Source organism: Salvelinus sp. IW2-2015, linkage group LG10, assembly GCF_002910315.2.
Source record: "Salvelinus sp. IW2-2015 linkage group LG10, ASM291031v2, whole genome shotgun sequence".
Classification (NCBI taxonomy): domain Eukaryota; kingdom Metazoa; phylum Chordata; class Actinopteri; order Salmoniformes; family Salmonidae; genus Salvelinus; species Salvelinus sp. IW2-2015.
In genome coordinates, this window is record NC_036850.1 from 17,443,920 (window position 1) to 17,465,640 (window position 21,721).

A 21,721-nucleotide genomic window follows, 5' to 3' on the forward strand; every position below is an offset into this window, starting at 1 on the left:
ACGTATGAACTCTGTAATTGCAAACAAAGGTTTCTGTACCAAATATTAAGTTCTGCTTTTCTGATGTATCAAATACTTATGTCATGCAATAAAATGCAAATTAAATACTTAAAAATTATACAATGTGATTTTCTGGATTTTTGTTTTAGATTCTGTCTCTCACAGTTGAAGTGTACCTATGATAAAAATGACAGACCTCTACATGCTTTGTAAGTAGGAAAACCTGCAAAATCGGCGGTGTATCAAATACTTGTTCTCCTTCTACCAACACCTTTACAACTCCTTAACACTACCTCTCCTTGCTGTGGAGATTCATCTGACAGACTACACTGGGATAAAAGTCTATGTATCTGCAACCAAGGGGAGTATAATCAGATCTGCCCTACATTCTTTGGGGGGAAAAAAGTGCGATCAACGTAAAAGTGTTCTTCGGCTGTCCCCATAGGCAGGGCTGGATTAAGAAATCATAGACCCCGGCGCTTTATTTTTTATTTAATAGAGCCACCACACTTCCCGGCACACCATTTTCTGTAAACAAACCGTGCACCAAGATGCAATTCAACGCATGGTAAATTTACTGTTGAAACAGACGCCTCACAAGCCCCTTTATAATAAAGCCATAATAACATGTAGCATAGGCTACAGTTGAGTAGGGGCATTTTAGGATTTCCACACCTTTGTTAGCAGCAGCTTTTTTGCCTAACCATCACTTAATCAGTTGCCAGCCCAAGCTTCAAAAGACTCCTCTCAGGAAGCCACAGAAAGGGAGAGAGAGTCCGAAGAACCTTACTTTATTTCATAATATAACAATCTTTTAATCCTGCTTCCACACAATGACGAACTGCAGTAAGGTCAAGACCCTGGTGAGGACGATGAGCACACAGATGAGCTTCCCTGGGACGGTTTCTGACAGTTTGTGCAGAAATTGTTCGGTTGTGCAAACCCACAGATATCAGCTGTCCCGTGGCTGGTCTTAGAAGATCACGCATGTGAAGAAGCTGGATGGGCAGGTCCTGGGCTGGCATGGTTACACGTGGTCTGCGGTTGTGAGGCTTGTACATATTCGCTAAAATGACTTTGAGGCTGTAGAGAAGGGAACATAAAATTCTCTGGCAACAGCTCTGGTGGAAATTCTTGCAGTCAGCATGCCAATTAGACACTCACCTCAAAACATCTTAGAGTGGCCTTATATCGTCCCCAGCACAAGGTGCATCTGTGTAATGAACATGCTGTTTAAATCAGCTTCTTCATATGACCCACCTCAGGTGGTTTATCTTGGCAAAGAAGAAATGCTCACTAACAGGGACGTAAACAAATGTGCACAACATTTTAGAGAAATAAGCTTGTTGTGCATATGGAAAATGTCTGGGATCTTTTATTTCAACTCATGAAACATGGGACCAACACTACATGTTGCATTTATATTTTTATTGTGTTTGTGTGTGTGCGCAAAAGTTTGGGGTCACTTAGAAATGTCCTTGTTTTTTAAAGAAAAGCAAATTTTTTGGCCATTCAAATATCAAATTGATCAGAAATACAGCGGACATTGTTAATGTTGTAAATGACTATTGTAGCTGGAAACAGCAGATTTTTTTATGGAATATCTACATAGGCGTACAGAGACCCATTATCAGCAACCATCACTCCTGTGTTCCAATGGAACGTTGTGTAAGCTAATCCAAGTTGATAATTTTAACAGGCCAATTTATCATTAGAAAACCCTTTTGCATTTAAGTTAGCACAGCAGTCTCAAGTTGACGGAGTGTGTAATTGGCATGCTGACTGCAAGAATGTCCACCAGAGCTGTTGCCAGAGAATGTAATGTTCCTTTCTCTACTGCCTCAACGTCGTTTTAAAGAATTTGGAAGTACGTCCAACCGGCCTCACAACTACTTTTTCTTGCCATTCATTCATATAATTAAAATATATATATATTTTAAAAAATTGCTGCCTCTGGGCCCTAGGGCTTTAGCCCTGGTAAGCCCCTGCATTATCCGGCCCTGCCCATCGGAGAAACTTTTGAAAAATAATTTTAGGTTCCAGGTAGAACTCTTTTGGGTTCCATGTAGAACACTTTCTACAGAGGGTTCTACATGGAAATAATAAAGGGTTATTCTATGGGGACAGCAAAGAACCCTTTTGAGTGTACATACAGTATATCAGACATACATACTGTACGCAACCTTCCAATACATATCAGCACCAAACGACTGTCAACTCCAACGACCCAAGGATATCAATATAAACTTTCCTTTCTTGACATCTATTCATGGGCAACATTTGCATATCTCCAGAGTCAAAAAGTCAGCTCCAGTTACCATAGTGCCATGCTGCCCTGAGAGGAATAGTCAATGCATTGAGATTGTGTTCCAATATCCATACTGGCTTCTTGTTTACTACGCACAGCCAAAGTAATACACAAATGGTATGCAGATAGTCTTAGGGTACTCAGATCTTTGTGAATGTTATGTGCAGCATGATGTCACTGCTCCCACAGATCCCTGATGTGAAACTGAGTGAGGTCCATGCCAGGACGCTGAGCGTGCTCACCTGTGTGGGCGGAGCCATCCTCTTGTGTTCTTCTGCACCGTCACCTTACTGACACACTGCCTCCAGCATTCGTGAGTGACACCCGTCAAGCAAACACACACATTTGAAATACTTAAATTGAACCCACCAATCACATTACAGTCAAGAAGGACTCAAACATTTCATAGGTCATGGATATATGGACACTTATGGATACAGAAAACACATCCTTCTCCATACAGCTAAGCTGCCCATGACTGCTGACACAGAGGAGTACCTCGCTAGCTGCTTTGCCTTTGTCCTACGCAGGCCTGCAATCTGAAGGCCACGTACCGTCAGCCTATGTACATGGCCGAGGCTCCCAAATATCAGCACTACAAGTCAAGAGCAACTGTATACAAGAAAACATCAAACCAGCCTCCTCTGACAAGAGAATGTTTGTGAATAAGCACTGATGGTGGTACTGTCTGTCTCACCTCAATAGCTATCAGGTTAATGAGGCGGTCATGTCTAGCTATGTATAAGTCTTTGTATGAATGGCAAACAACCACACACAAAATCTCTCTCTCTTTCAGAAGGAAATCTACTGACCATGCCATGCTGGTACATCGCCAGTTGGTAGCATCTCTGCTGTTACTCAACCTGCTGCTGTTGAGCAGTGTGGGTTTGGCCTTGCACCTATGGCCCCTGGCCTGTGTCCTGCCATGGCCGCCCTGCTGCACTACTACACTGCTTCACCTGGATGGGCCTGCGTCCGTACAGGCTGCTGGTCCTGGTCTACAATACCTACATGAGACACTACGTGCTGAAGCCAAGCCTGCTGGGCTGGGGTAAGAACAGCAGTTTCAGAACAGATACCACAGTTAAACAGTCAACAATTAACATGTACAGACCAACAGAAAACTGAAAATCCAAAGCCTCAATCTGTCTCCTCTCAGGTGTTCCTGCTTTGGTTGTATCCATAGTTGCCGCTGTCAGTACAGATTTCTATTGGCTGAATAGCAGAAATTGAGTTTATTAACAAAACACATCATATTGGTGCATTGCTTCATAGCCCTAAGGAGGATTTTTCCCCTCTGATACGCAGGTGCTGGATCAAAGACTGATGTGCTGTACGGCTCTGATGTGGCTTACCTGTTAGTGGTCCTGCTCTTCAACAGCACCATCTTCGTCATCACAACGATGCTCAAGCTGCGCTCTGTCACATCGCCACAGGAGAAGAGGTGGAGCCGCAACATCACCTGAAGTGTTCTGGAACTGACCTGCGCCTCACCTGGGTACAGCTTCTTCTCCATTGGCTACACCAACTACGTCATCCTCAACTCACTTAAGGGTGAACTCTCATCCTTATCGGAGGGAGCCAACGGCATACTTTATTTTCTATTTTTCCTTTCTATAAGAGTGCGAAAACAAGCAAGTAACATAGGGGTGAAAGATATCCCGTACATACAATCTAAATAATGCTTATTCAGGAACATCGCAATTTTACATTTCTAACACTGCAGATAGCAATAATGTACTGCTGAGCTCCACAGACAAGTATGGCTGTTCTACACAGTATATTTCTTTCTAAACATTCAGCAATGTTGCGCTCTCCGGATACACCTCTGCTCTGCTAGTTTATGACACTGCTTCCTGTTTTCCACAGGGTTCTTCCTGTGGATCTGTGTTAAGAGACTGCGGTGGGCAGAGCAGAGTTCCATGACAACTGGACAGAGCTCAAGCACCCACATTCTCTCTGATGGAAGCGAGATCTGGCCCTCTTCTGGAAGAACAAGGCAGTCAGTGCCTAAAGAGGGAGCAATTGCTGCAAATACATCCAAGTTCTGACCAAAAGCTCAATGAGATGAATGGAAATGACTAATGGAAATGAAGTACCGTGAAGGAATTGTTTGCGTCGGTCCCATACAGTACATCACATTTTTAAATAAATAAATGTTGAAACAGATAATGACTAAGAAAGAACTTGTACTGCTATCATTTAATTTCTTCCTGTTAAAATGAGAATTACTGGGGTTTTTTATGCCATGATGTATGCACCTTTCACCTAAATCCTTCTATGATTATTTTCCTGGGATGGAAAGGGGGGTTGGATTAGGGTTCGGGGTTCGGACTGTTCCCAGAGATGAAACTAAAGTATGAATTGTAATGATTGTACACTTTAATTCTGTAATAAATATACATATACAGTACCAGTCAACTTGACACACCTACTTTATTTGTACTATTTTCTGCAGTGTATAATAATAGTGAAGACATCAAAACTACGAAATAACACATACGGAATCATTTAGTAACTAAAAACATTATAAACAAATCAAAGTATATTTTACATTTGAGATTCTTCAAAGTAGCCACCCTTCCCCTTGATGACAGCTTTGCACACTCTTGGCATTCTCAACCAGCTTCATGAGGTAGTCACCTGGAATGCATTTCAATTAACAGGTGTGCCTTCTTAAAAAGTTAAGAAATTCCATAAATTAATACATTTTGAGCTAATCAGTTGTGTTGTGACAAGGTAGGGGTGGTATACAGAAGATAGCCCGATTTGGTAAAAGACCAAGCCCATATTATGGCAAGAACATCTCAAATAAGCCAAGCGAAATGACAGTCCATTACTTGAAGGTCAGTCAATCCAGAAAATTATGAACTTTGAACGTTTCTTCAAGTGCAGTCGCAAAAACAATCAAGCGCTATGATGAAACTGGCTCTCACGAGAACCGCCACAAGAAAGGAAGACCCAGAGTTACCTCTGCTGCAGAGGATAAGATCATTAGAGTTACCAGCCTCAGAAACAGCCATCCAAACAAATGCTTCACAGAGTTCAAGTAACAGACACATCTCAACATCGACTGTGTGAATCAGGCCTTCCTGGTCAAATTGCTGCAAAGAAAACACTACCTAAGGACACCAATAAGAAAAAGAGACTTGCTTGGGCCAAGAAAACGCGCAACGGAGATTAGACCGGTGGAAATCTGTCCTTTGGTCTGATGAGTCCGAATTAGATTTTTGGTTCCAACTGCCGTGTCTTTGTGAGCTGAGTAGGTGAACGGATGATCTCCGCATGTGTAGTTCCCACAGTGAAGCATGGAGGAGGAGGTTTGATGGTGCTTTTCTGGAGACACTGTTGGTGGTTTATTTGGAATTCAAGGCACACAACCAGCATGGATACCACAGCATTCCGCAACAATAACCCATCCCATCTGGTTTGCGCTTAGTGGGACTATCATTCGTTTTTCAACAGGACAATGTAACACACCTCCAGGCTGTGTAAGGGCTATTTGACCAAGAAGGAGAGTGATGGAGTGCTGCATCAGATGACCTGGCCTCCATAATCACCCGAACTCAACCCAATTGAGATGGTTTGGGATGAGCTGGACTGCAGAGTGAAGGAAAAGCAGCAAACAAGACCTCAGCATATGTGGGAACTCCTCCAAGACTGTTGGAAAAGCATTCCAGGTGAAGCTGGTTGAGAGAATGCCAAGAGTGTGTAAAGCTGTTATCTAGGCAAAGGGTGGCTACTTTGAAGAATCTCAAATATCTTTTGATTTGTTTGACACTTTTTTTTGTTACTACATCATTCCATGTGTTATTTCATAGTTTTGAGGTCTTGACAATTTTTCTACAATGTAGAAATGTTTAAATGGTGGAACAAACTCCCTCACGACGCCAGGTCAGCGGAGTCAATCACCACCTTCCGGAGACACCTGAAACCCCACCTCTCTTAAGGAATACCTAGGATAGGATAAAGTAATCCTTCTAACCCCCCCCCCTTAAAAAGAGTTAGATGCACTATTGTAAAGTGGTTGTTCCACTGGTATATTAAGGTGAATGCACCAATTTGTAAGTCGCTCTGGAAAGAGCTCTGCTAAATGACTTAAATGTAAATGTAAATGTAGAAAATAGAAAGAATTAAGAAAAACCCTTGAATGATAGGTGTAGCCTAACTTTTGACTGGTACTGGTATATATATTACACTGCTCAAAAAAAAAAGGGAACACTTATGTGGCCTGCTGGAGGTCATTTTGCAGGGCTCTGCAGTGCACCTCCTGGCACAAAGGCGGAGGTAGCGGTCCTGCTGCTGGGTTGTTGCCCTCCTACGCCTCCTCCACGTCTCCTGATGTACTGGCCTGTCTCCTGGTAGCGCCTCCATGCTCTGGACACTACGCTGACAGACACAGCAAACCTTTTTGCCACAGCTCGCATTGATGTGCCATCCTGGATGAACTGCACTACCTGAGCCACTTGTGTGGGTTGTAGACTCCGTCTCATGCTACCACTAGAGTGAGAGCACCGCCAGCATTCAAAAGTGACCAAAACATCAGCCAGGAAGCATAGGAACTGAGAAGTTATCTGTGGTCACCACTGCAGAATCACTCCTTTTTTGGGGGTGCTTGCTAATTGCCTATAATTTCCACTTTTGTCTATTCCATTTGCACAACAGAATGTGAAATGTATTGTCAATCAGTGTTGCTTCCTAATTGGACAGTTTGATTTCACAGAAGTGTGATTGACTTGGAGTTACATTGTGTTGTTTAAGTGTTCCCTTTATTTTTGGAGCAGTGTATATATTTGTTTTAAATTAACGAAATATATTATACTCCTAACTCAAATGTGTCACTTTGTTCTATAGTACAATATATTAATGGTAGTGTCTTCTGCACGAGGACTTTCTATACTCCTGAACTAAAAACTCCACAACTTAATGACATGGTACAGGTTTATTTTCATTTAAAAAAGTTAGGTATTTACATCACTACAACCCCTCCAGAGTGCATTCACCACCATCTCCCTCCTTTTAGAGAGGTGTTTGAGTTAGAGTCTGAATGCATGGTGATGGGATAGGTGGTCAACTTCTGAACATTACAGTATTGTCCTGTTGGCTTACTGAAACATCCCCTAACCAAGAACCTCTTCCCTCATAGTCACCTCCTGTTCCTGTACCACGTCCCCCTGGAATAACCCAGTGGTTCGGTCCACTGTCTGCACYGGACTCCTCTCTTGCMCAGASTCCCTTCTTAAGCACTCCAGCTCCTCCCTCTCTCTTTGCATCCTTTCCTTCTCCATCTGCAACTCCACTCTCTCTCTCTGYAGGTCTTCCCTCTCCCTCTGCAGGSAGCGGGCCTCCTGCTCYTGGCTTCTCCTCAGGGTCTCCAGGSCCWCCTTCTCTGCAGATGCCTCTCTGGTGTTGGCCCGACGTAGTGTCTCCAGGAGCTCCCTCTGCTGCTCCAGCGCCCGTGCCTCCTGCTGCTGAGCCCTCCTCAAGGCCTCCGTCAGCTCACGCTCCCGCTCCAACACACGCACCTCCCCCTCACATGCTCCCATCATATCAAATGCATCTACAGTGTGAGAGAAAGAGAGTGGAGACAAGAAAGACCGCATGAAATCAAGAGCTCAGGATCTCTAAATGATGTAATTTCATAAATTAACACGTATGAGCATCAGTTCTTCGAATACAGAATAATACAGTATTTTGGGATCAATTTGAGCAACACACATTCACATATATACAGTCATCAGACCTACCTGGAAATTTCCCTGGGCTTTGTTTCAGTGCAACCTCTCCAATTCTCCTTGACAGGTTGGTGTGTTTGGGGCCCGAGTTGCTGTCTCCGCGCAATGTTTTCTGGACACCGCTGTTCTTCTGTTTCTTGATGTGGCACTCCAGGCGAGCAAAGGCATCTGGATGTCTCTTGGAGAGGTGGCGCAGCAGGTTGCTGGTGCTGCTCTGGTGCTGGATCTTCTCATTGCAGATCAGACAAAGCGCGCGGTTCTGCTCCTCCAACCGCTCGTAGTGCGTCCACACGGAGCTCCACTTCCGGCCGGATGGTGTGGCCCCTGCACTGCCCTGGCTCACAATCCCAGCCCCGCTGTCTCGGACCACAGCATGATCCTCTGCTGCCTTCAGGATGCCATTGATGGCGCTTGCGATGTCTGCGTCACTCACTGAGGCTGCCTGCTCTGGGGGCTGCTCCTCTAGTGCTACCTCCACTGAAACAAACAGACCAGCAAAAAATGTTTTTACAAAAAAATAAGTTACTCCACTGAGGACTGTCTGACAACCATTCACCTAAAATGTGTTGCTAGCTAACGTATCTTACAGCTACACTACAAAAGTATGTGGACATCCCTTCAAATTAGTGGATTCAGCTATTTCAGCCACACCCATTGCTGACAGGTGTATAAAATCTAGCACACAGCCATGTAATCTCCATAGACAAACATTGGCAGTATAATGGCCTTACTCAACGTGGCACCGTCATAGGATGCCACCTTTCCAACAAGTCAATTCATCAAATTTATTCCCTGCTAGAGCTGCCCTGGTCAAATGTAAGTGCTGTTATTGTGAAGTGGAAACGTTTATGTGCAACAACGGCTCATCCACGAAGTGGTAGGCCACACAAGCTCACAGAACGGGACCGCCGAGTGCTGAAGCGCGTAGCTCATAAAAATCCTCTATCCTAGGTTGCAACACTCACTTCCGAGTTCCAAACTGCCTCTGGAAGCAAAGTCATCACAAGAACTGTTTGTTGGGAGTTTCATGACATGGGTTTCCATGGCCTAAGACCACCATGCGTGATGCCAAGCGTCGGCTGGAATGGTGTAAGCTCACCGCCATTTGACTCTGGAGCAGTGGAAACACAGTCGCCGGAGTGATGAACCACACTTAACCATCTGGCAGTCCGACGGACTAATATTGGTTTGGCGGATTCCAGGAGAATGCTACCTGCCCCAATGCATAGTGCCAAATGTACAGTTTGGTGGTGGAGGAATAATGGTCTGGGGCTGTTTTTTAAATTTGTACTATTTTTTAACTAGGCCCCTTAGTTCCAGTGAAGGGCAATCTTAACGCTACAGCATTCAATGACATTCTAGACAATTCTGTGCTTCCAACTTTGTGGCAACAGTTTGGGGAAGGCCCTTTCCTGTTTCAGCATGACAATGCCCACGTGCACAAAACGAGGTCCATACAGAAATGGTTTGTTGAGATCGGTATGCACATGCATAACTACAGGGTTTGAGCCCTGAATGCTGAGTGGTTGAAAGCCATGGGAATGACAAAAACAAAAAAAGGACATAGCAATCAGGCTCCTTGGGGGTTTGTGGTATATGGACAATATACCATGGCTTAGGGATACGTCCAAAGAACAGCCCTATTTGGCCATATACCACACCTCCTTGGGCCTTATTGTTAAATCATAGCAGTCAAAACAATTTAAAATCGACATCCATTAATAGAAAATAATATTGAGTTTAATAAGGGCGATTTATATTTTCTCTTGCTACATTCTTAACTTGCAAAAATCGGTTTCACATTAAAATAATAATTATTGCTTCTTACCCTACGTTGATATTCCTTAATTCGCTCGATAAAGTTATGGAAAAGGGTTTCGTGGATAAATGAGGCAACACCTCTGACGCTGCAAAACAACATTTTGGGGATCATTTTCAGGCCTTGTGGGCGCGTTTTCAGAGGTCATTGGGTTAGACATTTTTACTAAACTTGGCAACACTGCTTGGCTTGTTTAATTAACCTACAGTTGCAGACATGCTGCCCCAAAAGTAAGAAGGGATGTTATCACAAATCAATTCGTAGATCAGCATGTTTCTCCACGATCACTACATTGTAACGTTGGGTCAGCAACAGCTGATTCCGGACACAGACAGCATAGCCGCTAACGTTACAAGCTAGCTAACTTTTGGTGGAAGCATTCAGTATTGTGTGTGCAGCATAATATAGCTAGTTGGTAAGCAGCATTCCATTCGTTTATATTTAGTGTGACTGGCTCAGCTAGCGTACCAGGTCTTCACATAGATGTCGTTAGCTCAATGGCTGGACTATCTATTTAAAAAAGTGCGGCTCGGCAGAAATATTTATATAAACTAATTACATTTTTGGCAGCAACAATTACCAACCGCTGCTAAATTAATATAGGGTAAACACTGCCTTTAGGCCATGATCAAAAATAACTAAACATCTGGGGTCAGAAAGACACACACATTAGGCAGTCAACCAAACTTTGCAACCAGTCTTTCCGCTGTGACCCGAGACTCGTAACACTTGGATATGGGGGACGTTTTAACATAGCTAGCCCGGCCTATGGTACAAATGTGTGCTAGCTGGTTAAGCATCTGGGCTAGCACAATATAAATATTTCGACTGAATAACTAAACACCGTATGTGTATCACGCGTGGTTGGACGAATGAAAGTATGATACACTTCACATTCACAGAACCTGATATTCGAGTATGATAACGTCTCCACATAATATCAAATCATACCGTCACAGTAGTCTTCACTGCTAATCATCATTGGTTGACTGTTGTCGTCCGCCGCCACAGACCGCCTATCTTTTGATGCTACTGCGCTACTATACTCGTTCAGGTGTTTGCTACGCAAATGCCTTAGCATGTTCGTGGTGTGGCCGCAATGAAGGACGGTCTCCAAACACAGCAGACAAGTCACTTTTTTCTCGTCTACTGCTCTGAAAAAAGACCAAACGACACTTCGCTTTCTAGGCGCCATCTTCACATAAACGTCTCGTCGGTCCTCACTAGTTACCACAGCCTCAATGTCATAAAGCTCGCCTATTTATAGAATTTATCTTATTAAATTGTGTTTTTAAACCTAACCGTAAGCAAACTGCTAACCTTAAATGAAGACCACATTTTTTTAAATGAATTTGTACGATATAGCCCTTTTGACTTTGTGGTTGTGGTAACTAATAGACGTCTCGTCAGCGACCCCAATAAGTACTTCCGGGTCACGACATTTCTGAAACGTTATAAAGTAGTCGCGAGTCGACGGTTAGACCCGATGATGTATTTGTGCACATGTGCTTAGCTAGCTAACGTCGCCTACAGGCGTTATCAGGGATTTTTATTGGAAAAAAGCAGTTTTAGTTTTGTCTTCATTTTGGTGTCACATGCGGAAAACTGACAGCAATCCTTGCCCAATCGCGTCATAGCACTGCTTATGCTACAAGATGCACAACCAAAATTGAACATTTTCGGGACATCTGACAGGGGTCTGGAGAACAAAACAGCCATTATCGGTGCGTCCTTGACCCGCTCAAACTATGCGAGTCCCGGCTGTTCTGATCCTAACCCAAGTTCATATGATCCTAGGCCAAATTCAGAGGATTTTACCCCGATCATGACAACTTGTCTGGGACGGCAAAACATGACGAATTCGTGGCAAATCGAATAGTGTATGCATTATACCCTAATGATTGCGAATTGCTTGAATGCTGGAAAATGACACTAACAGGCGTTTTGCTGCCACCTATAGTATTTGCAGTTTTCATCGAAAGCCTGCAGCAGAGTATTGAAACCCCAACCCCGTCTAAATTAGCTACATTGTGATGCAATGCACTTTTGGGCAGTCTAATTGTACATCCAACATTTGAATGAGACCCAAATTCATAGGGGAAGATTGGAGCTATCATTCAATTAACATTGTGTTGTGTGGATTACTTTACACTACTGGAAGACATTTACATTATATCAGTAATTTTTGAAAATCCTCACGTCTGAGTAAATTAAACAAGCACGGAGGCAGCAATACTAGTCAGATATTTATTAACTTGGGAGGTGACAGGAGTGCACGGTATGTTTTCACAGCCTCTGTCCCCTCCACTGAAAACAAAATCACAGGTATTGTGTCTAACAGTGATAACACCAAGTAAAACTGAAATAACTTAAAACAAAATATAAATATCCATTAACAAACTTCTTATAGCTTATCAGACACATTTCCACTTGCAGAACACATACTACTTAAATAAAATAGCCTTAGTAAAAACGCAAAAGTAAAAATGAAATAAATACAGTAGTCTTTCCACCATATATTCAGACACATTCTATTCACAGGCTTGTACACAGCACAGGGTTGTAGTAGCATTTTATCAATACAGGAGATGCTGATATGGAAAATTAGATCAACAATCAATATAATAAAAAAATACAAAAACATATATCAAATAATAATTAACTGAAAGTCAAGGGAGGTTGCATATGAGTAACTGCTGTGATGGCAGTCTGATGATGATACGCATCTTGTACACTCTACGAGAAGTTGTAAAGTTCGATTTTTTAAATGAAATTCTTGAGTTAGTAAGTTACTATGTAAAAGTAACTATGTTTTTTGTGTGTATAATACACATTTGTTTAAGAGAAAATCCAACATTTCATCTGTGACATGTATGTGAACAACTCCAAACATTTCTTTCATCGGCAGAAGTAGTGAGGCACAGTGAGAAACTGTAGCATGAATACTAAACACTTCCTCCTTCAAGGTGTTCACTGATTTGATAGGAATGTGTGTCGTTAAGGTGAACTAGGGTCGGATTGTCTGGAAAATGTAAAAACGCACACAGGCATGCACACACAAAAACTCTGCTGAGAAGAAGAGTTCACATCCAGTAGAAGGTGTGCCCACCAGTCTGCCTGGCTGTGGGTTCTTGCAGGGCAGGATGCTGTGGCTTTGAGTGTGGCCCTGATGCACGGAAGAGGTCGCCAGACACAGGGTAGTGGTTGATAGGGGACAGTCTCCTCAAGACAGGCCATAGAAGCTGTCTGTAGGTAATTTATATTAGTGTGTGTCTATATAAACGAGTACTCAGATCTTGTTTATCTGCAGCACCTCACAGAGGTTTTGGTTGGGATCTGGTTCCTGTGTCATGACCTCCACACTTTCCCACTCTCCGCTGCGGCTTGACCGTTTCACCGCCTCCACCACCGTCTGCACGTACAGCCCATCCTCAAACGTCGACGCCATAGCAACCGGCCCCCGCGCCCACGACCGACGCTCCTTCTGTGCCTGGAAAGCATATTTTAGAGCCGTAACCATGGAGCCTAGCCCCCGCAGGTGTGGCAGGGGGACATCCTTGACCTCTTGTCCCATCCCTCCGCTGTCCCCTAGCAGCAGCTCCTCCCCTTTCCCTCCATTGCGCTGCCCATACAGCTCTGTCCCCCTGGCAATCAGCCTCCCTGCTGACCCAACAACCATCACCTCGTGGACAAAGGCCCCCGGCATGTTGAAGTTCAGAGTCACAGTGCAGCACACTCCTGACCCAGTCCCAGTCCCCGCTCCTCTACCAGAAGCAGACCCTCCCATCAGCATCTGGAAGAAGCTGAAGTCATCGCTGGTGACGCGGCGGATCCCGTGGATCGCTCCGTTCTGCCCCACGAACGTCCGGAGAAGGCCGTGCACCCGCATCGCACGTGCTCCCGTCAGGTGACTCAGCAGGTCCACGAGGGTAGAGCCAAACGTGTGGAGCCCGCCACCCCCCATCAGCTCCTCGCAGGTCCAGCCGTATGATTGATCGAGCAGACTGGGGCCATAGACACGGGCATCACACACCTGCAGCTCACCCACATATCCTTCTGCCAGCAGCTGCCGCATTGCTACGAACGCTGGGAGGAAGCGCAGAGCATTACCCACAATGCTCAGCAACTGGGGGTAGTACCGCGCCGCAGTCACCATCTTGAACGCGTCCACAGCGGTAGCAGCCTTCTCACATACCACATTCTTACCTATCCCTGAGAGAGAGAGAGAGAGTGTGAGAGGTGTTCCTGAAAACGCCTCTATGCTTCAACATCCACCATGTGTGTATGTAGGTTGTGGCACTATTTATTAACTGTGTGTGTGTGTCTATATGCAAATATAACCTCAGCCCTAACCTTAAAGCCCCACCCAACACAGGAATTCCACCATTCGACCAACTTAGTGGGAGGAAGAACATACTGTCCAGACCTCTCTGCCGCGCACACACACGTGCACGTGCACACACACACGTGCATGTGCACACACACACACAGCACCTCCCTCCCCCAGAGGAGGGAGGGACTTTCCGGTTGGTGGAGACACTCTCAGGAAGCAGAAACTAAAGCAGGAAGCTGAGGTCACAGCTCAGGAATTCACCCAGATAAGATGGTCACCTCCTTTGACATAACCTACTAGTACCTCAAAACTCACGATTCAGTTAAAGCTTATAGCAACTATTGTAAATCAATCAGAATACAGTGAAAGCCAGAGAGGGCTCAATAGAGACTAAGAGAAGGGATGTAGTGAGAGAGGAAAAAAGAGCCTCAGCCATGGAAAGGGAGAGAGAGAGATGGGGGGAGTGAGGTATGAGTCCAGACAGATTAGAAGAGGAATGCACCCAGTATGAGTTTTCAGAGACTGTACTGTTTATGTAAGTTTGTAGAAGTATTGCTTCCCTACAGCCTCGTCAAGTATTTGTGTAAGAGTATTCTGTGTATTGGCTGACCGTTGTGTAGGCATTGTAACCAATGTTTGTGGTGTAAACACTGGGATTGTTACTGCGATTACCCACGCTCTCCCACAGGGCAGAGTCAGGAAAGAGCCCCAGTCTGCCACACTTTCTGGGTGGGGCTGGACACCATAGAACCCAACTGTGTGTGTGTGTGTACAAGCGTGCGTGCATGCATGCATTTGTGTTGTCTTACCCAGGGCTTTGACGGCAATCTGCCGTGTGAGTGGGGGTGAGATGTAGACGCAGACCAGGTCAACATCAGGGTGCAATAAGACATCGTCCGATTGACTGGTGTGAAACGGAATGCCCAGCTCCTGCGCCAGGGAGCTTGCCTCCTCCTCACTCCTCCCCCAGAGCGCATGTACCTCAAACCCTTCCCCCCGCAGCAATGGAACTAGCACCCGTGCCGTACTCCCTGTGCCAAACACACCAACACCAGGCAACATTGCTGCCACTCCTCTTCACTGTATGTCTGGCCTGCACCACACAGACACGCAAGCATCCCAACGTCGTCCTACTCCCACCACTCTTCTCTCACAGTGGTAGTGTCTGCTGTTGCCTGGCAACACAAGGAAAATGTTTTAGAATTATTATTATGTACAATGGAGAGACTAAACGTTGTTTTACTTTTACATGTATTGCACGATTATGAACGTCCACGACTACCTGCTCCTCTGTCCAACTATCTACACATTAGCTACAGATTTTTAGACCAGATGTGATTTAACCAAAGATTTTTGGTATCCATTACTGCGAGTTACATGTTTGCCTATAGAAAACGTTGCCAGAGGTTTTTCAACTAACCTGGTATTGACTGAGATAGACGGGTCCACCCCAAAGTGTCGCATGTCATGATGACACTCATGTCTCGATCAGTGAGAGAAGATTTGAAATAGACAAGATGGCGGCGTACATATTGTTAGATTACTTCATGGAGAAAAACATTTATTCATTTTAACAACGGAGCATTTTCGAAATTCAAAACGCACCACCTGCAACTGGACATTTTTGAAGATACATGTTTTGCCGAATCGAGAACGAGGATAGTGTCGCTCGCCAATACCAGGTTAGTTGAAACTTATTCTCAAAAACAATTTGATATTCATACCTATGGTTCTATGGCTGATAACCAAGTAGTTTACACTATAGAACAGCAAAGACTGCTACTTATGCATGTGTGAGATAAGCAGAATCATAGCTCTCAAACCCCCTACAGTTCTCAGCCATTAGCTTTACCCCAGACTGCCTTGTGTGAACTACAACCCCGACGCTGTGTTTTAACGTTTGGAAACGTCAAATCATCGCTTGCGATATGGCCCTCATCACTCATCAGCGAGAAACAATCCTTCAGAAAAAGAAGATACACTTACTATAGCAGTTTTGCACAGTTCCATACAGCTATGGGTGCTTCCATCCTACCAAACTACACTTCAAGTTATGCTTACACACAGGTGTTCGGAGCATGCTAGATTGCTAATTTGCACAGGTGGTCAGCTTTTGTCTTCAGTCTGTTTTCCGTAAACAAGCGATGTAACATTGAGATATGGCAGTGTGGGAACACTAACCCTATCAAGGTGTGTATAAATGTAAACTTTTGTTTTCTGAAAATTATTTCTTGCTGATATGAAAGGTCCATATGCTTCCAAAACCTTACCGCAAGCGATGCATGTTAATGTTCAGACCGCGTGACGGGGATCTTAACAAAACTTCCCTCTACAGAAGATGCCTTTGTACAATTACTCGTATTATGTGTAATGGAACTGAGAGTCATGACATAGGGCTAGGCAGAACCAAATCCAGACTGAACAAAAATATAAAACGCAACATGTTAGTGCATGTAAGTGTTGGTCCCATGTTTCATGAGCTGAAATAAAAGATCCCAGAAATCTGTCATCCACACAAAAAGCTTATGTCTCTCAAATTGTGGGCACAAATTTGTTTAAATCCCTGTTAGTGAGGATTTCTCCCTTTCCAAGATAATCCATCCACCTGACCGGTGTGGCATATCAAGATCATTAAACGTCATGATCATTAAACAAGTGCACCTTGTGCTGGGGACAATAAAAGGCCACTAAAGTGTGCAGTTGTCACACAATGCCACAGATGTCTCAAGTTAAGGGAGCATGCAATTGGCATGCTGACTGCAGGAATGTCCACCAGAGCTGTTGCCAGAAAATGTCATGTTAATTTCTCTACCATAATGCGCCTCCAACATCATTTTAGAGAATTTGGCAGTACGTCCAACCGGCCTCACAACCGCAGAAGACGTGTAAGCCGTGTGGGCAAGCGGTTTTCTGATGTCAACGTTGTAAACAGAGTGCCCCATGGTGGGTTATGGTATGGGCAGGCATAGGCTACGGACAACAAACACAATAGCATTTTATCGATGGCAATTTGAATGCACAGAGATACCGTGACAGGATCCTTAGGCCCATTGTCCTGCTATTCATCCTGATGATATCACCTCATGTATCAGCATGATAATGGCAAGGATCTGTACACAATTCCTGGAAGCTGAAAATGTTCCAGTTCTTCCATGGCCTACATACATGTCACACATTGAGCATGTTTGGGATGCTCTGCATCGATGTGTACGACAGCGTGCTCCAGTTCCAGACAATATCCTGTTAAACAGCCACCACTAACATCGAGTGGCTGCTGCCAACATACTGACTCAACTCCAGCTCACTTTAATAATGGAAAGTGATCAAAAATGTATCACTAGCCACTTTAAACAATGCCACTTAATATAATGTATATACTGTACTCTATATCATCTACTGCATCTTGCCATCTTTATGTAATACATGTATCACTAGCCACTTTAAACTATGCACTTTTATGTTTACATACCCTACATTACTCATCTCATATGTACTCGATACCATCTACTGCATCTTGCCTATGCCGTTCTGTACCATCACTCATTCATATATCTTTATGTACATATTCTTTATCCCTTTACACTTGTGTGTATAAGGTAGTAGTTGTGGAATTGTTAGGTTAGATTACTCGTTGGTTATTACTGCATTGTCGGAACTAGAAGCACAAGCATTTCGCTACACTCGCATTAACATCTGCTAACCATGTGTATGTGACAAATAAAATTTTATTTGATATCCAGCAACTTCGCACAGCCATCAGAAATGATTGGGACAACATTCCACAGGCAACAATCACCAGTCTCATCAACTCTATGTGAATGTGATGCATCTTGCTGCATGAGGGAAATGGTGGTCACACCAAATACTGACTGGTTTTCTGATCCACCCCCTTACCTTTTTCTTTAAGGTATCTGTGACCAATGGATGCATATCTGTATCCCCAGTCATGTGAAACTAATAGATTAGGTCCAAATTTATTTCAATTGATTGATTTCCTTATATGAACTGTAACTCGGTAAAATCGTTAATTGTTGCGATAATTTTTGTTCACATAGGTTAGCTTGTTAGCTAACATTAACAAACCAGTGGCTGGGAAGGCAGAAGCCCAGGGGTTCTGGATAAGGATTTAGAAAATCGATGAGATCTTTATCACCACTCTTGTGACTAGGATATATTTTGGTGGTTTAGCTGGGGTAACTTCGTTTAGCTAGATGACTTTTGTTCCGCCGATTGTTAGGAGGCTATGCCGTGTAACGTTACCTGCTGATGTGACGACGTTCCCCGCCTCGGTTAGACTCCCAGTGGCCGTTTAATAGGTGGCAACGAGACTCACCATTCACATTAGGGTAAAAAGTTAATGGTATCAGAGCAAGACTCTCAATTTATTCACACTTCTGTATTCTGTTCTCAGTATACTTTTCGAGGTTCACTTTGGGCATCCGCGTTCACACAGCATCCGTCTTTCTTCACGAAGTTGTCCTGATGAGTTTGCGCAGTGTTGTCCGAGAGACAAAATTCCAGTCACGTTCATCTGAGCAACGCCCGGACTGGTTCCCAAGCCATCAAGACCCACGCCATTGGCCGTTCGATAGCCAATGGGCTCTCAGCAATGCTTTCACCACCGCGTTCGAGCCTTCGAGGAGAAGCAGTCTGCCTGCAGCAGTGCCGCGTCCAACCAGCTAGTTCGATTGACTGACAGCGAGTTAAATGCCACGCTACATGTAAATTAAGGAAGCTTGCTAACGAATTAGATATGGTTTACAAGTAGAATTGCTTGTTTTCAGATTCAAAAATAGAGCTTAAGTTGCATCATTGACATTGTCAAAGACGTACACACATTGGTATGCAGCGTTGCACTTCATGAAATCAATAAAAAAAACTGGTGACTGACAGACTGAGTAGTAGCCTACACTGGAAGAATGTGAAGACAACTCAGTAAGGTAGCTAGTTACTATAATGTATCTGTCTATGATGTGTTACTCTGAAATTACAAAATGTCTGTACACTTTTAGTTCAATAGCGTGTGCATGTCRTTACATATAAAACAGCACGCACCAGTATCATGAAAGGTAATAGGAAGTCGACCTAATGGTAAATGTTCATTCTGAAATATTGTGATGCATGGCATGCATACAAAAGTATTACAGTTATTATATTAATGCCATTTTGACATTTATGTTTCCATCAATGACGGGGTATATATATCTTTTTTTTTTATCATTCCAAGACATGTCAATCAGCAGTAGAACCAATAACACAGTGTCCTCCCTGCCCCTGGTATGGTGGAAAGCTGAGGGATGGGCCTGGAGAAACATAACTGATCTCAGATTCATAGATAGCGCTATGGATGCAAGGACTGACCATCCATGATATCAAAATTATAGTTTTAACCATGTTTTGAGGCTATATAGTGTTTGTTTACAAACAGAGTAAAACAGCTTGTATTTTGGGTTCTGATGGGACAGTTGAACTAAGCTCATAAGGCATTTATAAGTTATATTCTTCAATAATCAATGGATAAATATAACTAATTTGTCCTAAAATGGATGTACTGTAGCAACTTCTGATTTCCCCTTTTAAAGTCTGCACATTGGACAAACTGTCAATGCCAATTGGATACTACCCCACTGGAATAAGAGGTCAACCACCTCCGGTGTCAACTGCCTGTCTCTGCCACCTCATAAAAAGCTGTGTCTTGCCCACACCAAGGCAAAGGCACCAGTCAAGATCCAGGTGGGAAACTGCTGGCAGACCATGCCAGGGCTGCCCAAAACAGAACAAAGTAACAAAGAAAGTAGTTTTAGGCCTATCTTAAAATACTTGTCTCTCACCCCCCCCCCCCCCCCCACCAAAAGGGCGTATTAAATAATAAAATGTAGCCTAAGCTGTGATATTAGATAGCGTATTCTTTTATCAAATATCTATTTTCATAGTGTGACTAGTTTTGATTGTAATAATACTCTGTTATGTGTGTTTTTAAATTGAAGTGTGCTTGATGTATCTGACACCCCAAATTAAGTTCCCTCTGGGAAAATAAAGTTAGTCATACATGCTATGATGTGTTTCCAATAACCTTAACTTGAATATTGAATCCATTTGTCACGAGTGCTGGAACAGGACTGTGCTGTTGGCAGCATTTCGGTTTTCCCATATGTAGAGGGTCCAAGTGGGAGTGAGGTCAGTGAAGATGAGGGAGGGCAGGAGGAGTTAGCAGAGTAGGCCAATATATTACCTGAGCTGGATGTGGTCAAATGGAGAGTTAGATGTATGATATGGGTTATTTTATGCAGATAAATAGTCAAGTCATGATCTATTTCCGAATTGGTTAAAATAATGTTAGGTTAAGGAGGTTGAGGTTAAAGGTCCAATGCAGCCATTTGTATCTCAATATCAAATCATTTCTGACCTGGGGAAAAATTAAGTACCTTACTGTGATTGTTTTCAATTAAAATGGTCGAAAAGAAAACAAAATTCTTAGCAAAGAGCGATTTCTCAAGCAAGAATTTAGCTAGGACTGTCGGACTGGTCTGATTGTGGAGGAGAAAACTGAAAATTAGCTGTTATCGTCAGAAAGGTTGGTCTTATTTCTTATTGGTCTGTTAACTAATTTACCGTCTGGTGATGTCACTAGTCAGGCCAAAACTCCATCCCACCAAAGCAGGATGAAATTCCATGCAGTCTTGTCAAACAGCTCTTACATTTAAAGGGCATTATGATCATAATCATTATCATAATCAACAGTGATTGATCTGTTGCTCTGCAGAGAGGCTGATTGAGACATTGTACTCTCTTAAGGTCTGGTTTCACAAGCGAGTCAACACTCTAGGAGTCATTTTCATGATGCCTGTCCAGGGTCTTCATTCGATTCTTTTGGTTCATGGTACTGTTGGCAATTTCGTGGCATGCCTTGCATTGAAGAGACAAGATCTCAATATATGTGACCAGGTCTGGGTGGATGCGGTTTGTCACATTCTCAGAGTGGGAATTCTCATGGCCCTTGTGCTCCAGCATCTTTCTGATACACAGTTTTGAGGTGGGCCCATCGTTGATGTCAATGGACACATAGACCTTACAGCTGTTTGCCGTGGTGTCCTGTGGCTGCCGTGTCGACTTTCCTCGTGCTGTGTGTCGTTCACAGTAAAAATTAAGTGGTTGTGTATTTAGACTTTTGTAGTCATATGACCCATCAAGGTCACTGATATAGCTTTCGATATACACCTCCACCTCTGCCCTTACGACTCCTTTTGAAAGCACTCACTCTTAATTTTAAAAATCCATTCTGGAAGAAAATAACATACAGCATATAATTTCACTCCTCTACCTTTACCTTATAAACTGCCTCTACCCACCCCACAATCATATTTTTGTTGAATTTTGGGTTAGTGGGGCCCCTCAGCAGCATTTTTTTAAACGGCCCCCCAATTCACTAAGTCCCCTGCAAGTAGGCCTATTGAGAGCACTCTCTCGTAGGTGAATTACCTCTGAAGTGATGTGCAAGCGAGCACTCTCTGACTTGTCAATCAACC

General features: G+C 43.6%; 2 protein-coding genes across 2 annotated transcripts; both read right to left on the reverse strand.

The window, feature by feature from the left end:
• Positions 1–7,235: 7,235 nt before the first annotated feature.
• LOC111969424 (uncharacterized) lies at positions 7,236–11,270 on the reverse strand. Its single transcript, XM_023995572.3, has 3 exons — positions 10,814–11,270; positions 8,056–8,520; positions 7,236–7,868 (listed from the first exon to the last, which is right to left on the reverse strand). Exons 1-3 carry the CDS (start codon positions 11,055–11,057, stop codon positions 7,429–7,431), a joined length of 1,149 nt encoding a protein of 382 aa, XP_023851340.1. The 5' UTR covers positions 11,058–11,270; the 3' UTR covers positions 7,236–7,428.
• An 825-nt stretch (positions 11,271–12,095) lies between these two features.
• Positions 12,096–18,717, reverse strand: gfod2 (glucose-fructose oxidoreductase domain containing 2). The gene is made up of 3 exons (XM_023995570.2): positions 18,456–18,717; positions 15,005–15,370; positions 12,096–14,074 (listed from the first exon to the last, which is right to left on the reverse strand). The coding sequence occupies exons 2-3, from the start codon at positions 15,255–15,257 to the stop codon at positions 13,152–13,154; spliced, it is 1,176 nt and encodes a 391-aa protein (XP_023851338.1). The 5' UTR covers positions 15,258–15,370; positions 18,456–18,717; the 3' UTR covers positions 12,096–13,151.
• Positions 18,718–21,721: the final 3,004 nt, after the last annotated feature.